At 52.3% G+C, this 24,464-nt stretch overlaps 1 protein-coding gene across 1 annotated transcript in view; it reads left to right on the top strand.

The window, feature by feature from the left end:
• Positions 1-24,464, top strand: part of LOC137346456 (phosphorylase b kinase gamma catalytic chain, skeletal muscle/heart isoform-like) — a 587,631-nt gene that overhangs the window by 539,481 nt on the left and 23,686 nt on the right. Inside the window, exons 8-9 of the mRNA XM_068009904.1 lie at positions 14,906-15,059; positions 22,586-22,711. Of these exons, the coding sequence (XP_067866005.1) occupies positions 14,906-15,059; positions 22,586-22,711 (280 nt within the window). The remainder of the gene's footprint in view (positions 1-14,905; positions 15,060-22,585; positions 22,712-24,464) is intronic.

Raw genomic sequence — 24,464 nt, 5'->3', positions numbered from 1 at the left:
CCATACCCCAGAATCAGCCTCTGGCCACTAGACTGTACCCCAGAATCAGCCTCTGCCCACCAGCCCATACCCCAGAATCAGCCTTTGCCCACCAGACTGTACCCAGAATCAGCCTCTGCCCACCAGCCCATACCCCAGAATCAGCCTTTGCCCACGAGACTGTACCCCAGAATCAGCCTCTGCCCACCAGCCCATACCCCAGAATCAGCCTCTGCCCACCAGACAGTACCCCAGAATCAGCCTCTGCCAACCAGCCCATACCACAGAATCAGCCTCTGCCCACAAGACTGTACCTCAGAATCAGCCTCTGCCCACCAGACTGTGCCCCAGAATCAGCCTCTGCCAACCAGCCCATACCTCAGAATCAGCCTCTGCCCACCAGACTGTGCCCCAGAATCAGCCTCTGCCCACCAGACAGTACCCCAGAATCAGCCTCTGCCAACCAGCCCATACCTCAGAATCAGCCTCTGCCCACCAGACTGTGCCCCAGAATCAGCCTCTGCCCACCAGCCCATACCCCAGAATCAGCCTCTGCCCACCAGACCATACCCCAGAATCAGCCTCTGCCCACTAGCCCATACCCCAGAATCAGCCTCTGCCCACCAGACTGTACCCCAGAATCAGCCTCTGCCCACCAGACCATACCCCAGAATCAGCCTCTGCCCACAAGACTGTACCTCAGAATCAGCCTCTGCCCACCAGCCCAAACCCCAGAATCAGCCTCTGCCCACCAGACTGTGCCCCAGAATCAGCCTCTGCCCACCAGACTGTGCCCCTGAATCAGCCTCTGCCCACCAGACTGTACCTCAGAATCAGCCTCTGCCCACCAGACTGTACCCCAGAATCAGCCTCTGCCCACCAGACTGTGCCCCAGAATCAGCCCCTGCCCACCAGACTGTACCCCAGAATCAGCCTCTGCCCACCAGCCCGTACCCCAGAATCAGCCTCTGCCCACCAGACTGTACCTCAGAATCAGCCTCTGCCCACCAGACTGTGCCCCTGAATCAGCCTCTGCCCACCAGACCGTACCTCAGAATCAGCCTCTGCCCACCAGACTGTACCCCAGAATCAGCCTCTGCCCACCAGACTGTGCCCCAGAATCAGCCTCTGCCCACCAGACTGTACCCCAGAATCAGCCTCTGCCCACCAGACTGTGCCCCAGAATCAGCCTCTGCCCACCAGACTGTGCCCCAGGATCAGCCTCTGCCCACCAGACTGTACCCCAGAATCAGCCTCTGCCCACCAGACAGTACCCCAGAATCAGCCTCTGGCAACCAGCCCATACCCCAGAATCAGCCTCTGCCCACCAGACTGTACCCCAGAATCAGCCTCTGCCCACTAGCCCATACCCCAGAATTAACCTCTGCCCACCAGACTGTCCCCCAGAATCAGCCTCTGCCCACCAGACTGCACACCAGAATCAGCCTCTGCCCACCAGACTGTGCCCCAGAATCAGACTCTGCCCACCAGGCTGTACCCCAGAATCAGTCTCTGCCCACCAGACTGTGCCCCAGAATCAGTCTCTGCCCACCAGACTGTACCTCAGAATCAGCCTCTGCCTGCCAGCCCATACCCCAGAATCAGCCTCTGCCCACCAGACTGTACCCCAGAATCAGCCTCTGCCCACCAGCCCATATCCCAGAATCAGCCTCTGCCCACCAGACTGTACCCCAGAATCAGCTTCTGCCCACCAAACTGTGCCCCAGAATCAGCTTCTGCCCACCAGACTGTACCCCAGAATCAGCCTCTGCCCACCAGACTGTACCTCAGAATCAGTCTCTGCCCACCAGACTGTACCCCAGTCCACCCTCTGCCCACCAGACTGTGCCCCAGAATCAGCCTCTGCCCACCAGACTGTACCCCAGAATCAGCCTCTGCCCACCAGACTGTGCTCCAGAATCAGCCTCTGCCCACCAGACTGTACCCCAGAATCAGCCTCTGCCCACCAGACTGTACCCCAGAATCAGCCTCTGCCCACCAGACTGTGCTCCAGAATCAGCCTCTGCCCACCAGACTGTACCCCAGAATCAGCCTCTGCCCACCAGACTGTGCCCCAGAATCAGCCTGTGCCCACCAGCCCATACCCCAGAATCAGCCCCTGCCCACCAGACTGTACCCCAGAATCAGCCTCTGCCCACCAGACTGTTCCCCAGAATCAGCCTCTGCCCACCAGACTGTACCCCAGAATCAGCCTCTGCCCACCAGACTGTGCCCCAGAATCAGCCTCTGCCCACCAGACTGTGCTCCAGAATCAGCCTCTGCCCACCAGACTGTACCCCAGAATCAGCCTCTGCCCACCAGACTGTTCCCCAGAATCAGCCTCTGCCCACCAGACTGTGCTCCAGAATCAGCCTCTGCCCACCAGACTGTTCCCCAGAATCAGCCTCTTCCCACCAGACTGTGCTCCAGAATCAGCCTCTGCCCACCAGACTGTACCCCAGAATCAGCCTCTGCCCACCAGACTGTGCTCCAGAATCAGCCTCTGCCCACCAGACTGTACCCCAGAATCAGCCTCTGCCCACCAGACTGTACCCCAGAATCAGCCTCTGCCCACCAGACTGTGCTCCAGAATCAGCCTCTGCCCACCCGACTGTACCCCAGAATCAGCCTCTGCCCACCAGACTGTGCCCCAGAATCAGCCTGTGCCCACCAGCCCATACCCCAGAATCAGCCCCTGCCCACCAGACTGTACCCCAGAATCAGCCTCTGCCCACCAGACTGTTCCCCAGAATCAGCCTCTGCCCACCAGACTGTACCCCAGAATCAGCCTCTGCCCACCAGACTGTACCCCAGAATCAGCCTCTGCCCACTAGCCCATACCCCAGAATCAGCCTCTGCCCACCAGACTGTACCCCAGAATCAGCCTCAGCCCACCAGCCCATACCCCAGAATCAGCCTCTGCCCACCAGACTGTACCCCAGAATCAGCCTCTGCCCACTAGCCCATACCCCAGAATAAGCCTCTGCCCACCAGATGGTACCCCAGAATCAGTCTCTGCCCACCAGACTGTACCTCAGAATCAGCCTTTGCCCACCAGACTGTACCTCAGAATCAGCCTCTGCCCACCAGACTGTACCCCAGAATCAGCCTCTGCCCACCAGCCCATACCCCAGAATCAGTCTCTGGCAACCAGCCCATACCCCAGAATCAGCCTCTGCCCACCAGACTGTACCCCAGAATCAGCCTCTGCCCACAAGACTGTACCCAGAATCAGCCCCTGCCCACCAGCCCAGACCCCAGAATCAGCCTCTGCCCACAAGACTGTACCTCAGAATCAGCCTCTGCCCATCAGCCCAGACCCCAGAATCAGCCTCTGCCCACAAGACTGTACCTCAGAATCAGCCTCTGCCCACTAGCCCATACCCCAGAATCAGCCTCTGCCCACCAGACTGTGCCCAAAAATCAGCCTCTGCCCACCAGCCCGTACCCCAGAATCAGCCTCTGCCCACCAGACTGTACCCCAGAATCAGCCTCTACCCACCAGCCCATAACCCAGAATCAGCCCCTGCCCACCGGACTGTACCCCAGAATCAGCCTCTACCCACCAGCCCATACCCCAGAATCAGTCTCTGCCCACCAGACTGTGCCCACAAATCAGCCTCTGCCCACCAGCCCATACCCCAGAATCAGCCTCTGGCCACTAGACTGTACCCCAGAATCAGCCTCTGCCCACCAGCCCATACCCCAGAATCAGCCTTTGCCCACCAGACTGTACCCAGAATCAGCCTCTGCCCACCAGCCCATACCCCAGAATCAGCCTTTGCCCACGAGACTGTACCCCAGAATCAGCCTCTGCCCACCAGCCCATACCCCAGAATCAGACTCTGGCAACCAGCCCATACCCCAGAATCAGCCTCTGCCCACCAGACTGTACCCCAGAATCAGCCTCTGCCCACTAGCCCATACCCCAGAATTAACCTCTGCCCACCAGACTGTCCCCCAGAATCAGCCTCTGCCCACCAGACTGCACACCAGAATCAGCCTCTGCCCACCAGACTGTGCCCCAGAATCAGACTCTGCCCACCAGGCTGTACCCCAGAATCAGTCTCTGCCCACCAGACTGTGCCCCAGAATCAGTCTCTGCCCACCAGACTGTACCTCAGAATCAGCCTCTGCCTGCCAGCCCATACCCCAGAATCAGCCTCTGCCCACCAGACTGTACCCCAGAATCAGCCTCTGCCCACCAGCCCATATCCCAGAATCAGCCTCTGCCCACCAGACTGTACCCCAGAATCAGCTTCTGCCCACCAAACTGTGCCCCAGAATCAGCTTCTGCCCACCAGACTGTACCCCAGAATCAGCCTCTGCCCACCAGACTGTACCCCAGAATCAGCCTCTGCCCACCAGACTGTACCTCAGAATCAGCCTTTGCTCACCAGACTGTACCCAGAATCAGCCTCTGCCCACCAGCCCATACTCCAGAATCAGCCTTTGCCCACCAGACTGTACCCCAGAATCAGCCTCTGCCCACCAGCCCATACCCCAGAATCAGCCTCTGCCCACCAGACTGTACCCCAGAATCAGCCTCTGGCAACCAGCCCATACCCCAGAATCAGCCTCTGCCCACCAGCCCATACCCCAGAATCAGCCTCTGCCCACAAGACTGTACCTCAGAATCAGCCTCTGCCCACCAGACTGTGCCCCAGAATCAGCCTCTGCCCACCAGCCCAGACCCCAGAATCAGCCTCTGCCCACCAGCCCATACCCCAGAATCAGCCTCTGCCCACCAGCCCATACCCCAGAATCAGCCTCTGCCCACCAGACCATATCCCAGAATCAGCCTCTGCCCACCAGACTGTGCCCCAGAATCAGCCTCTGCCCACCAGCCCATACCCCAGAATCAGCCCCTGCCCACCAGACTGTACCCCAGAATCAGCCTCTACCCACCAGCCCATACCCCAGAATCAGCCTCTGCCCACCAGACTGTGGCCAAAAATCAGCCTCTGCCCACCAGCCCATACCCCAGAATCAGCCTCTGCCCACCAGACTGTACCCCAGAAGCAGCCTCTGCCCACCAGACTGTACCCCAGAATCAGCCTCTGCCCACGAAACTGTACCCCAGAATCAGCCTCTGCCCACCAGCCCGTACCCCAGAATCAGCCTCTGCCCACCAGACTGTACCCCAGAATCAGCCTCTGCCCACCAGCCCATACCCCAGAATCAGCCCCTGCCCACCAGACTGTACCCTAGAATCAGACTCTACCCACCAGCCCATACCCCAGAATCAGCCTCTGCCCACCAGACTGTACCCCAGAATCAGCCTCTGCCCACCAGACTGTACCCAGAATCAGCCCCTGCCCACCAGCCCATACCCCAGAATCAGCCTCTGCCCACTAGCCCATACCCCAGAATCAGCCTCTGCCCACCAGACTGTGCTCAAAAATCAGCCTCTGCCCACCAGCCCGTACCCCAGAATCAGCCTCTGCCCACGAGACTGTACCCCAGAATCAGCCTCTACCCACCAGCCCATAACCCAGAATCAGCCCCTGCCCACCAGACTGTACCCCAGAATCAGCCTCTACCCACCAGCCCATACCCCAGAATCAGTGTCTGCCCACCAGACTGTGCCCACAAATCAGCCTCTGCCCACCAGCCCATACCCCAGAATCAGCCTCTGGCCACCAGACTGTACCCCAGAATCAGCCTCTGCCCACCAGCCCATACCCCAGAATCAGCCTCTGCCCACCAGACTGTACCCCAGAATCAGCCTCTGCCCACCAGCCCATACCCCAGAATCAGCCTTTGCCCACCAGACTGTACCCAGAATCAGCCTCTGCCCACCAGCCCATACCCCAGAATCAGCCTTTGCCCACGAGACTGTACCCCAGAATCAGCCTCTGCCCACCAGCCCATACCCCAGAATCAGCCTCTGCCCACCAGACAGTACCCCAGAATCAGCCTCTGGCAACCAGCCCATACCCCAGAATCAGCCTCTGCCAACCAGCCCATACCACAGAATCAGCCTCTGCCCACCAGACTGTGCCCCAGAATCAGCCTCTGCCCACCAGCCCATACCCCAGAATCAGCCTCTGCCCACCAGACCATACCCCAGAATCAGCCTCTGCCCACTAGCCCATACCCCAGAATCAGCCTCTGCCCACCAGACTGTACCCCAGAATCAGCCTCTGCCCACCAGACCATACCCCAGAATCAGCCTCTGCCCACAAGACTGTACCTCAGAATCAGCCTCTGCCCACCAGCCCAAACCCCAGAATCAGCCTCTGCCCACCAGACTGTGCCCCAGAATCAGCCTCTGCCCACCAGACTGTGCCCCTGAATCAGCCTCTGCCCACCAGACTGTACCCCAGAATCAGCCTCTGCCCACCAGACTGTGCCCCAGAATCAGCCTCTGCCCACCAGACTTTACCCCAGAATCAGCCTCTGCCCACCAGACTGTGCCCCAGAATCAGCCTCTGCCCACCAGACTGTGCCCCAGAATCAGCCTCTGCCCACCAGACTGTACCCCAGAATCAGCCTCTGCCCACCAGACTGTGCCCCAGAATCAGCCTCTGCCCACCAGACTGTACCCCAGAATCAGCCTCTGCCCACCAGACTGTACCCCAGAATCAGCCTCTGCCCACCAGACTGTGCCCCAGAATCTGCCTCTGCCCACCAGACTGTACCCCAGAATCAGCCTCTGCCCACCAGACTGTGCCCCAGAATCAGCCTCTGCCCACCAGACTGTGCCCCAGAATCAGCCTCTGCCCACCAGACTGTACCCCAGAATCAGCCTCTGCCCACCAGACAGTACCCCAGAATCAGCCTCTGGCAACCAGCCCATACCCCAGAATCAGCCTCTGCCCACCAGACTGTACCCCAGAATCAGCCTCTGCCCACCAGACTGTACCCCAGAATCAGCCTCTGCCCACCAGACTGTGCCCCAGAATCAGCCTCTGCCCACCAGACTGTACCTCAGAATCAGCCTCTGCCCACCAGACTGTGCCCCTGAATCAGCCTCTGCCCACCAGACCGTACCTCAGAATCAGCCTCTGCCCACCAGACTGTACCCCAGAATCAGCCTCTGCCCACCAGACTGTGCCCCAGAATCAGCCTCTGCCCACCAGACTGTACCCCAGAATCAGCCTCTGCCCACCAGACTGTGCCCCAGAATCAGCCTCTGCCCACCAGACTGTGCCCCAGAATCAGCCTCTGCCCACCAGACTGTACCCCAGAATCAGCCTCTGCCCACCAGACAGTACCCCAGAATCAGCCTCTGGCAACCAGCCCATACCCCAGAATCAGCCTCTGCCCACCAGACTGTACCCCAGAATCAGCCTCTGCCCACTAGCCCATACCCCAGAATTAACCTCTGCCCCCCAGACTGTCCCCCAGAATCAGCCTCTGCCCACCAGACTGCACACCAGAATCAGCCTCTGCCCACCAGACTGTGCCCCAGAATCAGCCTCTGCCCACCAGGCTGTACCCCAGAGTCAGTCTCTGCCCACCAGACTGTGCCCCAGAATCAGTCTCTGCCCACCAGACTGTACCTCAGAATCAGCCTCTGCCCACCAGACTGTACCCCAGAATCAGCCTCTGCCCACCAGCCCATATCCCAGAATCAGCCTCTGCCCACCAGACTGTACCCCAGAATCAGCTTCTGCCCACCAAACTGTGCCCCAGAATCAGCTTCTGCCCACCAGACTGTACCCCAGAATCAGCCTCTGCCCACCAGACTGTACCTCAGAATCAGTCTCTGCCCACCAGACTGTACCCCAGTCCACCCTCTGCCCACCAGACTGTGCCCCAGAATCAGCCTCTGCCCACCAGACTGTACCCCAGAATCAGCCTCTGCCCACCAGACTGTGCTCCAGAATCAGCCTCTGCCCACCAGACTGTACCTCAGAATCAGCCTCTGCCCACCAGACTGTACCCCAGAATCAGCCTCTGCCCACCAGACTGTGCTCCAGAATCAGCCTCTGCCCACCAGACTGTACCCCAGAATCAGCCTCTGCCCACCAGACTGTGCCCCAGAATCAGCCTGTGCCCACCAGCCCATACCCCAGAATCAGCCCCTGCCCACCAGACTGTACCCCAGAATCAGCCTCTGCCCACCAGACTGTGCCCCAGAATCAGCCTCTGCCCACCAGACTGTACCCCAGAATCAGCCTCTGCCCACCAGACTGTTCCCCAGAATCAGCCTCTGCCCACCAGACTGTACCCCAGAAACTGCCTCTGCCCACCAGACTGTGCTCCAGAATCAGCCTCTGCCCACCAGCCCATACCCCAGAATCAGCCTCTGCCCACCAGACTGTACCCCAGAATCAGCCTCTGCCCACTAGCCCATACCCCAGAATAAGCCTCTGCCCACCAGACTGTACCCCAGAATCAGCCTCTGCCCACCAGACTGTACCCCAGAATCAGCCTCTGCCCACCAGACTGTACCCCAGAATCAGCCTCTGCCCACTAGCCCATACCCCAGAATCAGCCTCTGCCCACCAGACTGTACCCCAGAATCAGCCTCTGCCCACCTGCCCATACCCCAGAATCAGCCTCTGCCCACCAGACTGTACCCCAGAATCAGCCTCTGCCCACTAGCCCATACCCCAGAATAAGCCTCTGCCCACCAGACTTTCCCCCAGAATCAGTCTCTGCCCACCAGACTGTACCTCAGAATCAGCCTTTGCCCACCAGACTGTACCTCAGAATCAGCCTCTGCCCACCAGACTGTACCCCAGAATCAGCCTCTGCCCACTAGCCCATACCCCAGAATCAGTCTCTGGCAACCAGCCCATACCCCAGAATCAGCCTCTGCCCACCAGACTGTACCCCAGAATCAGCCTCTGCCCACTAGCCCATACCCCAGAATCAGCCTCTGCCCACCAGACTGTACCCCAGAATCAGCCTCTGCCCACCAGACTGTGCCCCAGAATCAGCCTCTGCCCACCAGACTGTACCTCAGAATCAGCCTCTGCCCACCAGACTGTAACCCAGAATCAGCCTCTGCCCACCAGACTGTATCCCAGAATCAGCCTCTGCCCACCAGCCCGTACCCCAGAATCAGCCTCTGCCCACCAGACTGTACCTCAGAATCAGCCTCTGCCCACCAGACTGTACCTCAGAATCAGCCTCTGCCCACCAGACGGTACCCCAGAATCAGCCTCTGCCCACCAGCCCGTACCCCAGAATCAGCCTCTGCCCACCAGACTGTGCCCCTGAATCAGCCTCTGCCCACCAGACTGTACCCCAGAATCAGCCTCTGCCCACCAGACTGTGCCCCAGAATCAGCCTCTGCCCACCAGACTGTACCTCAGAATCAGCCCCTGCCCACCAGACTGTAACCCAGAATCAGCCTCTGCCCACCAGACTGTGCCCCAGAATCAGCATCTGCCCACCAGACTGTACCCCAGAATCAGCCTCTGGCAACCAGCCCATACCCCAGAATCAGCCTCTGCCCACCAGACTGTACCCCAGAATCAGCCTCTGCCCACTAGCCCATACCCCAGAATCAGCCTCTGCCCACCAGACTGTACCTCAGAATCAGCCTCTGCCCACCAGACTGTACCCCAGAATCAGCCTCTGCCCACCAGACTGTGCCCCAGAATCAGCCTCTGCCCACCAGACTGTACCCCAGAATCAGCCTCTGCCCACCAGACTGTACCCCAGAATCAGCCTCTGCCCACCAGCCCATACCCCAGAATCAGCCTCTGCCCACCAGACTGTACCCCAGAATCAGCCTCTGCCCACTAGCCCATACCCCAGAATAAGCCTCTGCCCACCAGACTGTACCCCAGAATCAGTCTCTGCCCACCAGACTGTACCTCAGATTCAGCCTTTGCCCACCAGACTGTACCTCAGAATCAGCCTCTGCCCACCAGACTGTACCCCAGAATCAGCCTCTGCCCACGAGCCCATACCCCAGAATCAGCCTCTGCCCACCAGCCCATACCCCAGAATCAGCCTCTGCCCACCAGACTGTACCCCAGAATCAGTCTCTGGCAACCAGCCCATACCCCAGAATCAGCCTCTGCCCACCAGACTGTACCCCAGAATCAGCCTCTGCCCACTAGCCCATACCCCAGAATCAGCCTCTGCCCACCAGACTGTACCCCAGAATCAGCCTCTGCCCACCAGCCCATACTCCAGAATCAGCCTCTGCCCACCAGACTGTACCCCAGAATCAGCCTCTGCCCACCAGCCCGTACCCCAGAATCAGCCTCTGCCCACCAGACTGTACCTCAGAATCAGCCTCTGCCCACCAGACTGTACCTCAGAATCAGCCTCTGCCCACCAGACGGTACCCCAGAATCAGCCTCTGCCCACCAGCCCGTACCCCAGAATCAGCCTCTGCCCACCAGACTGTACCTCAGAATCAGCCTCTGCCCACCAGACTGTGCCCCTGAATCAGCCTCTGCCCACCAGACTGTACCCCAGAATCAGCCTCTGCCCACCAGACTGTGCCCCAGAATCAGCCTCTGCCCACCAGACTGTGCCCCAGAATCAGCCTCTGCCCACCAGACTGTACCCCAGAATCAGCCTCTGCCAACCAGCCCATACCCCTGAATCAGCCTCTGCCCACCAGACTGTACCCCAGAATCAGCCTCTGGCAACCAGCCCATACCCCAGAATCAGCCTCTGCCCACCAGACTGTACCCCCGAATCAGCCTCTGCCCACTAGCCCATACCCCAGAATCAGCCTCTGCCCACCAGACTGTACCTCAGAATCAGCCTCTGCCCACCTGACTGTACCCCAGAATCAGCCTCTGCCCACCAGACTGTACCTCAGAATCAGCCTCTGCCCACCAGACTGTACCCCAGAATCAGCCTCTGGCAACCAGCCCATACCCCAGAATCAGCCTCTGCCCACCAGACTGTACCCCAGAATCAACCTCTGCCCACTAGCCCATACCCCAGAATCAGCCTCTGCCCACCAGACTGTACCTCAGAATCAGCCTCTGCCCACCTGACTGTACCCCAGAATCAGCCTCTGCCCACCAGACTGTGCCCCAGAATCAGCCTCTGCCCACCAGACTGTACCCCAGAATCAGCCTCTGCCCAGCAGACTGTACCCCAGAATCAGCCTCTGCCCAGCAGACTGTACCCCAGAATCAGCCTCTGCCCAGCAGACTGTACCCCAGAATCAGGCTTGGTTTTTTAAATCTACAGACCCCACCCTCCATCGAACCACCTGTGGTGGCTCTGTGTTGGCTATGGACTCTCCACATAGCTTTGCAATTTTCTACCTGTCACTTATTTATCTAATTCCCTTTTGAAAGTGACTATTAAATCTGCCCGGATTGTTCTTAACACTTTTTCTTGACTTGTCAAATAAACAGGCAGTGACAGGTTTTCTTGTAGGTTTAAAACAGAAGATTGTTTATTTATTGAGCAACATTTTTTCTCCCGAAATGGTCGCAACCACAACCACACCTACACACACGCACACTCACACGCACACCAATGCACACACACTCACTTGCAGATGCACGTGTATGCGCGCACACGCACACACACAGTCACACAGATACACAGACACACACTCACACACAGAGACACACACACACACACACTCTGACACACACGGCTGGATTTTACCGGGCCCCCAGCATTGGGCCCCATGGTGGAGTGGGCGAAAGATCGTTCCGGCAGAGGCCCACCATGGAGCCTGACACCGGGAGGGCCGGTCACGTCAAGGCTCCATGGTGGCTGCCCCTGTCACTGGGCAACAGGAACTGCATTACAATATTTAGATGAATGAGATGAGTAAATTTAAATCGACTTCCCCCCAATCTTCTGGGACCGCCGTGTCCTTCAGTGTGGCAGCCAGCATTCCTGTGGCTTCATTTCCCCGTCTAGGGAAAGCAGGCATGACACTGGTGGGGAGGGGGCAGGAGTTAGGATTCTTACTGTGGTGGGGGGATGGGTCAAATAAGCATCATCAGGGTAGGGGATGGTGTAAAGGGGTGAACCTTAAACTTTGTACATCTGGGGGTGGTGAGGAGGATGGTCAGAATACAAAAGTAAGTGTTTTGGGGGAAGGGAAAATACTTAATGTAATTTTTATTGGGGGGTAGGAAAGGGACGTTAGGTTTTTATTTGATACATTTTGGGAGGGGTGTATCTTTACAAATTTAAATTTGCCAGCAGTGCTGGCTGCCCTTTAAAAAGGGCGCCAGCGCCATGTGCTGCCGCACGGGAGGCCGCAATGGTGGCAGGCTCTTAAAATCCAGCCCATGCACACACATACACAAGAAGACACAGATAGAGAGGAAAAGGGGTAAATGGTTTGAATTGAGATAGGTTTTCTGGGTTTACGGTAAAACTCTTGAATCTTCTTGGAGGTCAATTTCTCTTCAAGGTTGCAGGCCTGTGTTGTTTGTAGATTTCTCTGCTGGTTGAAATTCCAGTTCTCTGCTGCACAAATTGAAGTGTAGAATTCACAGCAGGGCACATGCTTTTGGCTTGCTAGGTATTTTTCCGGCTCTCAGCTGGACAGTCTTTCATGATGTTTATCCTGGATCTCTCTCTCTCTCTCTCTTTCCCAGATAGCTACTTGTTAAATTAGAAGTCTCTCACATCTTACCTCAATTGTGAGACAAAGACTTTCCTCTCTGTAGTGACCGACAGTGGCTACTTCACACCTTCTTTGTTTCAGAAGAACCCATTCAATGCAAAAATGTCTCTTGATGAGTTCAGGCTGGGTGTAATTGACACCTCTTAGCTTTGGAATGTATCCTTTTGCTTTTAGCAGACAGTAAGACAGTTTGAATATTCAGGTTTGACCTTTGGCATCCATTGTCCACTTTTTAAAAGGAAAAGTCAATTTTTATAAATCTTCCAATTTGAGTTATGTATTTTCAATCGCTACACTTCGCATAATACTATATAAAAATAAATTCTCCTCCTTGCTCCTCTTGTTTTTTTGCCAATTACCTTAAATCTGTGTCCTCTAGTTATGACTTTTCTGCCACTGGAGACTGTTTCTCCTTATTTACTCCATGAAAATCCTTCCTGATTTTGAACACCTCTATTAAATGTCCCATTAATATTCTCTGCTGTAAGGGGAACAACTTCACTTGTCTCTCCACACTTCGAAAGAACCTGATCTTTATAGATCCCACCCTCTACAGAACATGTCCTCGATAACAACACAACCTGCATCTTTAACATAGTAAAACATCCCAAAATACTTCACAGGAGCATTATCAAACAAAATTCGACACCAAGCCACAGAAGAAGACATTCGGACAGTTAGCCAAAAGCTTGGTCAAAAACATGGAGTGTCATCATAGAATGGTTACAGCGCAGAAGGAGGTCATTCGGCCCATCATGTCTGTGTCAGCTCTCTAAGTGCAACTCAGCTAGTCCCACCCTGTTTCCGGTAGTCTAGCAAATGTTTCTCTTCAGGGAATTATCCAGTTTCCTTTTGAAAGCCATGATTGAGTCTGCCTCCACTACTCTCTCCAAAAAACAACTGTTCACCACTATTCTGTTTCCTGTCACTCAGCCAACTTAGTATCTGCTGCTGTCCCTTTTATTCCACGGGCATCAATTTTGCTGACAAGTCTATCATGTGGCACTTTAACAAATGCATTTTGGAAGTTCCATCTACACCACATTACACTGATCAGCCCTCTCTGTTACCTCATTGAAAAACGCAATCAAATTAATTAAACATGATTTACTCTTCACAAATCCATGCTGGCTTTTCTTAATTAATCTACATTTGTCCAAGCAACTGTTAATTTTGTCCCGGATAATCGTTTCTAAAAGCTTTCCCTCCACTGAGGTTAAACTGACTGGCCTGTAGCTGCTGGGTTTATTCTTACACCCTATTATGAACAAAGTCTTTAAGGAGGACAGGTAGAGAGGATTAGGGAGGGAATTCCAGAGCTTAGGACCTCAGCAGCTGAAGAGAGGGTCACCAATCATGGAGTATTTAAGATCAGGGATTTAGTTGCCCTTGAGAAGGTGGTGGTGATCCACAATTTGGAATAGGCAATAAATGCTGGCCGAGCCAGCAATGCCCAAAACCCTTAAAAGAATAAAAAAAATGCTGCCATGAAGAGTGATGGATTTGGTGGCTAGAGAATGAACTTTGGGGTCTCTACAAAACCTGCCTTGTATAGAACCTGCCTCTATACAATGTGCTCTCTATAGAACCCCCTTCTTTAGAACCTGGCTTTATAGAACCTCGTTTTATAGAACCTGCCTCTGTAGAAGCATCCTGTATAGAATCCACCCTTTATAGATCCAGCCCTGTAATAATTCCACCCTCGAGAGAACCTGCCCTCTATAGATCCCGCCTTTGGCTGACAATCTAGAACAAGAGGAGATCGTTACCAAATGAAGTGTAAAGATTTCAGACAGAGAGCAGGAGAAATACATGTACATGATGTGCTCTGAGGGTGTGGAATGTACTGTTAGTGTATAGTTAGCAGTTAGTGCTTGAAAAGCAGAGATGACAACATTTAAGAATAAGTCAGATAGGTAGGTGAAGGGAAGAGATGTGCCGGGATGTGGGATCAGAGGATGGGATTAGGAGGGTAAGAACCACTGGCTGAGGCAACGGCCTGTTTCCGTGTTGTAATTCATATTGAACTCTATATGAAGAGCAATTACATTCAATCCGAGCTGGTGCCACCTGTTACATACATAGGCTGTTTGCTGCAGGGCTCCCTGGGAAGTAATCAGGAGCAACTCGAACTGATCTTTCCCGTACCTAAGCTGACGATGCTGAGGACAGTTGTTGTTGCCCATTTGCACAGTCTACAATTTCCAATGCAACATGGCCATGGTTGTAGGTGGGACTTTCCTGGTTTCTGTAATTCCATACTGCACAATGGGAAGATACCCACCCAGCCACGATCAGGGTCCGGGCTGCACCATTTCCATCATGTGTGAGAGCCATACATTGTTGAGAGGGTGTGTGATGAGCAAGTCTGATGTGTAATTGCTCTGTGTGCAGGTGGAGCTGTGGAGTGATCATGTACACACTGCTCAGTGGCTCCCCACCATTCTGGCACAGAAAGCAGATGCTGATGCTCAGGATGATCATGGATGGAAATTACAATTTTGACTCTCTGGAATGGCAAGATCGATCGGACACCGTGAAAGATCTGGTAGGTATTTTGTAGACCCATATGATGAAACATGTTTTCAGTGATTTAGTTTCGTGTTTATGTTCAAACCTTGGAGATAAATGAACAACCCATGAAATGCAATAATTGTAAATGTATCACAACAAACGCATCATCTCGTCACCAACTATTTCTCAATCACTGTCGAAATAGATTTTAAATTTTCACTGAGCAGCAGAGTGATATAACAGACAGTGTAATGAGCTGCATAGGGCATAAGAGAAGAAGCTGGGAGTGGAGGGGAGGCGTGTAAAAGGAGAGGCCGGGAGTGGAGGGAGCAGTGTAAAAGGAGAGGCCGGGAGTGGAGAGGAGCAGTGTGAAAGGAGAGGCCGGGAGTGGAGAGGAGCAGTGTGAAAGGAGAGGCCGGGAGTGGAGGGAGCAGTGTAAAAGGAGAGGCCGGGAGTGGAGAGGAGCAGTGTGAAAGGAGAGGCCGGGAGTGGAGGGAGCAGGGTAAAAGGAGAGGCCGGGAGGGGAGCAGTGTAAACGGAGAGGCCGGGAGTGGAGAGGAGCAGTGTAAACGGAGAGGCCGGGAGTGGAGAGGAGCAGTGTGAAAGGAGAGGCCGGGAGTACAGGGGAGCAGTGTGAAAGGAGAGGGCGCGAGCAGCAGTGTGTGCTGAGATTGTGAACTGACTGACACCGAGCCAAATGGGAGGGAAAAGAAACGCAAAATGTTGTCAGAAGACGAGGAGTCATTTGGGGTGAGTATGCTGGTCAGCTTTTAATTTAATCAATTTAAGTTAATCAAAAATGAAGTAAGACTAGATCAATTAATTAATATAAAAACTAGTCAATTTGATAGTTTATCGTATGATTACATTCAGTCTTCAATTAGTTAATCAGATCGAGGAGATAAAGTTAAAGGGATTGTAAAATTGAAGTAAATTAAAATCTGAGGAATATAGATGATAAGAGTTAAGTAAGGAATTTAACTTCGCAGCCTTTATATAAACTAACATCAACACAGAGAAAAGTTGATTGGTGAGCAGCTGGTGAATCTTTATTATTTGAAGTCTAAAATTCATTTCTGTTAAGTCAGTTAATAGTTGTTATGATTCCCGTGGAGACCAACAAAGTAAAAGAATCGATTTCACCAAGTGACCCCAATCTAGGAAACCAAAAACCAAAAGACAAGATTTCGCTTTTATAAATTCTACTTTAACAGTCAAACCAAAACTAACATAAGTTAAATATGAACTAAAGTTGAATCACGGTCGATATATAGGTTACAGGTTCATTAACAGCTGCATCAAAGGTAGTTCTTACGGATCCTCTGAACAGTCTTATCAGTAAAGCAGTGTCGAACAATCCCACAGTACAACAAAATCAGGATCTTCCTCAGGTAGTTTTTCAAGTTCTGTCCTCCAGGATGCAGATAGGGAAGTAATAAGGTCCCATCGATAGCGAGCGTTACAATCTTCCTTTTAATGGTTTGGTTTTGTCACCTCGGGAATAATCTCGGCCTTGCCCAATACCGTCCTGAAAGCATGGTACCACGAATTATTCTTTCAGTCGCCGAAGACAGCTGCCATAAGTCTTTCACCAATGGTCAGTCCTCAGCCCAGGTTTCTTTGCCTGCAGCCAAACTGTTGCTTTGTACTCTGCTTCAGTTCCAAGCACCCTCTCTGGAATCACAAAAACCTGAAGCTCTCAGCCTGTCTCTTCAAACAATAACTGATTTTTCATCCACTACAGCGTCCTTCTCAACTCTCAAAAACCTTCTGATCAAAACTGAAACTTAACCTTTAGTCACATGCTTCTGGCAAAAAAAAATTGCTTGTTTATTCTCAGTCAGAGGACTGTTAGTTTGTCTAACCTGGGTTTGACTGACCAGAATCTGGAAGCCTTTAACTTCAATTTCAAATCAGGGACTGTCTCAAAAAAAATCAAACACACGCTGTATAGAATTCAATCTATACACAAGGACACTATCACATAGTCTAATAAATAGCGGCATGGCAGGGCATCTCAGTCCCATTGAGTGCACATCTTGTTCCATGAGGCTTCTCATGTCGTGAACAACCACAGGATCAGATGGTTTCCATCCCAGTGTTTTAAACGCAGTAGGTGAGAATATTGAAGATGTCTTAACTATAATCTTCCAATGTCCTCTTGATTTGGGAACTGTTCTTTCAGATTGGAAAATTTCCCTTGTCACTCCTCTATTTAAGAAAGGTGAGAGAAGGAAAGCAGGAAATATAGACCAGTTAGCCTAACATCTGCTGTCGGGAAATTACTAGAGTCTAAAGTAAGGATAGAGTAACTAACACGTTGGAAATTTCCAGCTGATTAGAGAGAGCCAGCATGGATTTGTAAATGGTAGGTCATGCCTGACGAAACTGATTGAATTTTTTGAAGAGGTTAGGAAATTGGCTGAGCAACAGAAAACAGAGACTAGGGATAATGGGCAGGTACTCTAATTGCTAGGATGTGACTAGTGGTGTCCCTCAAGGATCTGTTTTGGGCTCACAACTATTCACCATATTTATTAATGACAGATGATCGGATAGAAAGTCACATATCCAAAATTGCCAATGATGCAAAGGGAGGCAGCATTGTAAGCAGTGTACATTGAGGTATAAAATTACAGAGGCGGGTGAATGGGTGAATGACCTCCCCCTCTCTGATGCTGAACGTTCTGTATTCAGCAAAGGTCTCAGTTTTATCCCCTTATGTCCCCACCTCAATGAATTTCGCGCTCGGCATGACGTTGAGCTCTTCTTCCCTCGCCTCCATCTCCGGGCTCACTTCTTTGACCAGGAGTCCTCTCCCCAACCAGCAGACCCATTCACCCGCCTCCAGCATTCTCCCTCTACCTGGACTCCTCCCCCTGGCCTCTTACCCGCTCTTGATCTCTTCATTGAAAACTGTTGGCGAGACATTGGTCATCTCAATTTCTCTGCCCCCCTCACTCACTCTAACCTGTCCCCCTCTGAACTTGAGGCACTCCGTTCTCTCAGGTTTAACCCCGACATGGTCATCAAACCTGCAGACAAGGGTGGTGCTGTTGTTCTATGGCGTACCGACCTCTACCTTGCAGAAGCCCAACACCAACTCACAGACACTTCTTCCTACCTCCCTCTGGACCATGACCCCACCACCGAACATCAAGCCACCGTCCAAAGGACTGTCACTGACCTCATCTCCTCTCGAGATCTTCCCTCTAGAGCTTCCAACCTCATAGTCCCGCAACCCCGGACAGCCCGCTTCTACCTCCTTCCCAAAATCCACAAACAGGACTGTCCTGGCAGACCCATTGTGTCAGCCTGCTCCTGCCCCACTGAACTTATTTCTTCCTATCTAGACTCTATCTTTTCTCGGCTGGTCCAGTCTCTTCCCACCTACATCCGTGACTCTTCTGACGCCCTACGTCATTTTGACAATTTCCAGTTTCCTCGTCCCAACCACCTCCTCTTTACTATGGACGTCCAATCGCTCCACACCTCCATCCCCCACCAGGATGGTTTGAGGGCTCTCCGCTTCTTCCTGGAACAGAGGCCCAACCAGTCCCCATCCACCACCACCCTCCTCCGCCTGGCTGAACTTGTTCTCACATTGAACAACTTCTCCTTCAACTCCACGCACTTCCTTCAAGTAAAAGGTGTCGCTATGGGTACCCGCATGGGTCCTAGTTATGTCTGTCTTTTTGTGGAATATGTCGAGCATTCTTTGTTTCAGTCCTTCTCAGGCCCCCTCCCCCAATTCTTTTTTCCGGTACATTGATGACTGTATCGGTGCCATTTCCTGCTCCCGTCCCGAACTGGAACAGTTTCTCAACTTTGCTTCCAATTTCCACCCTTCTCTCACCTTTACATGGTCCATCTCTGACACTTCCCTTCCCTTCCTCGACTTCTCTGTCTCCATCTCTGGGGAGAGGTTGTCTACTAATATCCATTGTAAGCCCACTGACTCCCACAGCTACCTGGACTACACTTCTTCACACCCAACCTCCTGTAAGGACTCCATTCCATTCTACCAGTTTCTCCGTCTCCGATGCACCTGCTCTGATGATGCTACCTTCCATGACGGTGCTTCTGATATGACCTCCTTTTTCCTCAACCGATGATTACCCCCCACTGTTGTTGACAGGGCCCTCAACCATGTCCGGCCCATTTCCCGCACCTCTACCCTCACCCCTTCCCTTCACTCCCAGAACCGTGACAGGGATCCCCTTGTCCTCACTTTCCACCCCATCAGCCTCCATATCCAAAGGATCATCCTCCGCCATTTCCGCCACCTCCAGCGTGATGCCACTACCAAACGCATCTTCCCCTCCCTTCCCCTGTCAGCATTCCGAAGGGATCGTTCCCTCTGTGACACCCTGGTCCACGTCTCCATTACCCCCACCACCTTGTCCCCGTCCCATGGCACCTTCCCCTGCAATTGCAGGAGGTGTAATACCTGCCCATTTACCTCCTCTCTCCTCACTATCCCAGGCCCCAAACACTCCTTTCAGGTGAAGCAGCAATTTACTTGTACTTCTTTCAATGTAGTATACTGTATTCGCTGCTCACAATGTGGTCTCCTCTACGATGGGGAGACCAAGCGCAGACTGGGTGACCGCTTTGCGGAACACCTCCGCTCAGTCCGCAAGAAGGACCCTGAGCTTCCGGTTGCTTGCCATTTCAACACTCCCTCCTGCTCTCATGCTCACATCTCTGTCCTGGGCTTGCTGCAGTGTTCCAGTGAACATCAACGCAAGCTCGAGGAACAGCATCTCATTTACCGATTAGGCACACGACAGCCTGCCGGACTGAACATTGAGTTCAATAATTTCAGAGCATGACTGGCCCCCCATTTTACTTTTATTTTTAGTTATTTTTTCTTTTTCTCTTTTTTACAATTTTTTTTTTGTTTATTTCATTTCATCTCAGTTTGTTCAGTTTGCTTGCCCACTGTTTTTTTTCATGTTTGTACTTGCTGATGTTCAATCTTCAGTCCATTTTAACACCCTATCTATACGAATGCTTTATCTTTCAACACACCATTAACATATTGTTTGCCTTTGCTCCGTGACCTTTTGGTCAGCTACGTGGCCTTATCCAATCTACACCTTCTCGTTTGTTATCTCTTGCCCCACCCCCGCCTCACTTGTTTATAATCTGTGACATTTCTAATATTTGTTAGTTCCAAAGAAGGGTCACTGACCCGAAACGTTAACTCTGCTTCTCTTTCCACAGATGCTGCCAGACCTGCTGAGTGGTTCCTGCATTTCTTGTTTTTATTTCATATTTCCAGCATCCGCAGTATTTTGATTTTATCCCTCTATGCCTTGCTCATTCAAGTACCTGTCCAGATGCCTCTTAAGTGTTGCTACTGTTCCTGCCTCCACCACCTCCTCAGGCAGCTCATTCCAGATACCCACTATTCTTTGTGTGAAAAATTTACCCCTTTGATCCCCTTTAAACCTCCTCCCTCTCACCTTAAATCTATGCCCTCTAGTTTTACTCACCCCTACCATGGGAAACAGACTTTGTCTATCTACCCTATCTATGCCTCTCATAATTTTATCTACCTCGATCATGTCCCCTCTCAGCCTCCTTCTCTCCAGGGAAAACAGACCCAGCCTATCCAATCCCTCAATTATAACTCAAGCTTTCCAAACCGGGCAACATCCTTGTGTATCTTTTCTGCACTCTCTCTAGCTTAATCACATCTTTCCTGTAGTGCGGCGACCAGAATTGCACACAGTACTCCAAATAGGGTCTAACCAACGTAATGTACAACTGTAACATGACATCCCAACTCTTGTACTCAATACCTCGTCCGATGAAGGCAAGCATGTCATACGCCTTCTTGACCACCCTGTCTACCTGTGTTGCCACTTTCAGGGAACTATGTACTTGCACCCCAAGGTCTCTCTGCTCAAGAACACTCCCAGGGCCCTGCCATTCACTGTATATGTCCTGCCCTGAGTTAACTTCCCAAAATGCATCACTTCACACTTGTCTGCGTTAAATTCCATTTGCCAATCCCTTGCCCACTTTCCCAGTTGATCTATATCCTGTTGTAACCTTAGACAACCTTCTTCACTGTCCACTCTACCACCAATTTTGATGTCATCTGCAAACTTACTAATCATGCCCCTTACATTTACATCCAAGTCATTAATATATATGACAAATAACAGAGGTCCCAGCACCGATCCCTGCAGCACACCACTGGTCACTGGCCCTTGTGCAGTCGGATGTGCCAGGCACATGATCTGTGATAGAACTGCAACCATTCCCTCCTTCTGGGCTTCCATTTTCCAACATCGACACCCAGACATCCAACCATCTGATTACGAACCAGTGGAGACTGAAGTTGGCCACTCACCCTGGCAGAGCGGCGAAGGTCGATGACCCACTTGCGGCACTGAATCCAGGTTCTCCGAATAGCCCTATGGCTGCTTACCTCCTCTGCAAACTCCATCCAGGCCTTCCTGGGAAGCTGGGCAGGCCTCCTCCTTTGGTCTCTCGGGAAGAGAACCTCCTGCCTTGCTTCAGCAGCCTGAAGGAGGTCATGCAGGTAGTTATCGCTGAACCATGAGGCCACCTGGGTGCTTGTCTGTGCCATGGCCACAAACAGATTAAGGTTCTAAAAGAGTTTACCGTTGGGGTACCTTGGGTCCGGTGAGACGCCCGTGTGGACTGCAGCAAATGAAAGTGTGTGCGGAATGATCCTGAGAGTGGTTCTTACTGCTTTCTGGTGCTCTGAGATGTATCTCTTTCATGTTCTGAGGCTAAGGTCTTTCACGACATGTCTCCAAGCTACTGGAGGTGCTGCAGCCCTTTCAACTGCCTGTCAGCACCTTCTTCTGGCTCTGGTCCTGCACACGCACACATTTTTTTCCAATACTCTATCAGCCAGCCACTAATTGGATAGCTGGCGGACGATCGCAGTCGGTGCGGGAGGGCCTTCGCCTTCCAGTTCCGCTTCCAGACCCACGACCCCAATGGGTCGTATAAAATTCCAGCCAGTGACTCTCTTGTATAGTAACTTGTCGGAGAAAGAGAGAGAGACAGAATGACACACAGGAGATAGACAGAAAGACAAACAGGAGAGAGAGAGAGAGAGGATTCACAGGAGAGAGGAAGAGCAGCATGTATGAGAGAAAGAGAAAGAATTTGACATGCAGGAGACTGAAACACAGAGAGAAGGACAGAGAGATCGAGGGACATACAAAAGGGAGAAAGGCTATTGTTTTTATGGGCTGTAAAGGCTGGATGTCAGGAGGCAGGGGTCAGGCTAGGAGTCTCAGTGGGAGAGGGAATTACCTGGTGCCCAGGATAGTGGCCACAAGCTCAAGTTTGCCAGCAACTATTGAGGACATCAAGCAGACGAGGACCTGAGCAGAAAGCATTAGCCATATCAGAGGATCAGACAGAGGTACATTGATATAGATTGAGATCAGTTTGAGCTATAGAGTGGAGTAAAGATAGAGGATTTGAAATGACCTTGCAGTCAGGCTGCTGCTGTAATGGAGCATGTGATGTGATGAATTGTCCATTTGTTTTTTTAACGTGCAGATTTCTCACCTGCTGGTAGTGAAACCTGAGGATCGTTACACAGTAGATCAGGCCCTGGCTCATCCTTTCTTCCAACAGTACCTGGTGGAGGAGGTTCGCTATTTCAGTCCTTTCAGGAAATTTAAGGTAAAGGTTGAGGAGTATTTAAGTGGACAGCGGCGGGCCTTCCATAGGATTTAGAAACCCGTCACTAGAAGTCCCGCCCTTGGAGAGCTGTCAGCCAATCAAGAGGCCAGCAGCTGCAGCGCCGCTGTGGAAGTGGTGGCTGCTGCTGGTCATGACTGTCCTGGAGGCCGAGGATCGTCACTGGACCCAGAGGGGTCTCGTGGGGTGGGGGGTCACGGGGGAGGGGATGGGTGGTCAGCAGCAAGAGCAGGGGGTGGCCCTCAGCGGGCGCCCCCCAATCCCGATGCTGGCTCCCTCATTCAGGCACTAATGCCTTTGAATGAGGGACCCCAATCCCGGAGCCAGGAAACAGCCCGCACAGTTTCTCGTGCGATGCTTCCTGTGAGGTAACAGGGCCGCCTGCCACATGGGTAATTGAGGCTGCAGCAGGAAGAGGCCCTTAATTGGGAGTTAATTGTCCAGTTAAGGACCTAAATTGGCAGTGGGGTGGGAAGGCCCTTCCGCCCCGGACTAAATTTCAGAGGAGGCTGGATGGTGGCGGGTATCCCTCCCCCCAAACCCCGCCACCATCCCACCTGATTTTCTGCTCTCCACTTCTCCAAACCCATGGCGGGGAAAGAGCACGGAATTCCCCCTAAAGAATGAACCAGCATTTCTACAAAACCTTTCAACCCCCTGGACGTCCCAAAGTACTTTGCAGCCAATTGAGTGCATTTGATCGAAAGTCATATATTGTAATGCAGTAAACATGGAGGACAGTTTGTGCACAGCTAGCTCCCAGAGATAAATGACCAAGTACTCTGTTTTGTGATGTTATTTGATGAGTAAATATCAGCCAGGTAACCAAGACAAACAACTCTGCACTTCTTCAAACTCGCAGCATAGGGTTAAATTAGATAAAATTGAAAACAGGCATGGGGATTTTGATGCACGATTAATCCATGCCAATTCATTGTAATACAGGCTGTATGCCAACTGGGGTAACACTTTGTAGGAGCATTAGGACAGGCAAAGGCACCCAGAAGACAGGCACTAAGGGAATGCACAAGGGGTAATTGGTTTAATTTTCTAAGCAACATGGCATGCTTTTAATTTATCAATTTGGTTTGGAATGTGTATTTTATGATGGCTTTTATTTCAGCATTGCAGTCAAGAGGAGATGGCCAGTGGCACAGTGGTTAGCACCGCAGCCTCACAGCTCCAGCGACCCAGGTTCAATTCTGGGTACTGCCTGTGTGGAGTTTGCAAGTTCTCCCTGTGTCTGCGTGGGTTTCCTCCCACATGCCAAAGACTTGCTGGTTGATAGGTAAATTGGCCATTATAAATTGCCCCTAGCATAAGTAGGTGGTAGGGGAAATATAGGAACAGGTGAGGATGTGGTAGGAATATGGGATTAGTGTAGGATTAGTACAAATGGGTGGTTAATGGTCGGCACAGACTCGGTAGGCCGAAGGGCCTGTTTCAGTGCTGCATCTCGAAATCTAAATCTAAATGTTAAGGAGTGTGAGACTATTGGTGAATGGTGAACTGGTGTTTCGTTTACAGGTATCACTGTTGAATGTGTTCATCACCCACAGCCCGGGTAGAAAGGGCCGACCAAAAACATGTAGAACTGTAGCAACAGACAGATAAAAATAAAGCAGCAGCGAACCTGTTGTATATGCAGAAGCATTTACAGTGTCTTTTAAAAGTCCGAACTAGTTTACTCTCACACTCTAAATTCTCCCTCTTTATTTTTTTTTTAGTCATCCTC

The sequence above is a fragment of the Heterodontus francisci genome, chromosome 30, assembly GCF_036365525.1.
Source record: "Heterodontus francisci isolate sHetFra1 chromosome 30, sHetFra1.hap1, whole genome shotgun sequence".
In the NCBI taxonomy this organism is placed as follows: Eukaryota; Metazoa; Chordata; class Chondrichthyes; order Heterodontiformes; family Heterodontidae; genus Heterodontus; species Heterodontus francisci.
Note: the sequence above shows the minus strand (reverse complement) of the source record. Positions and strands in the feature narration are given on the sequence as shown.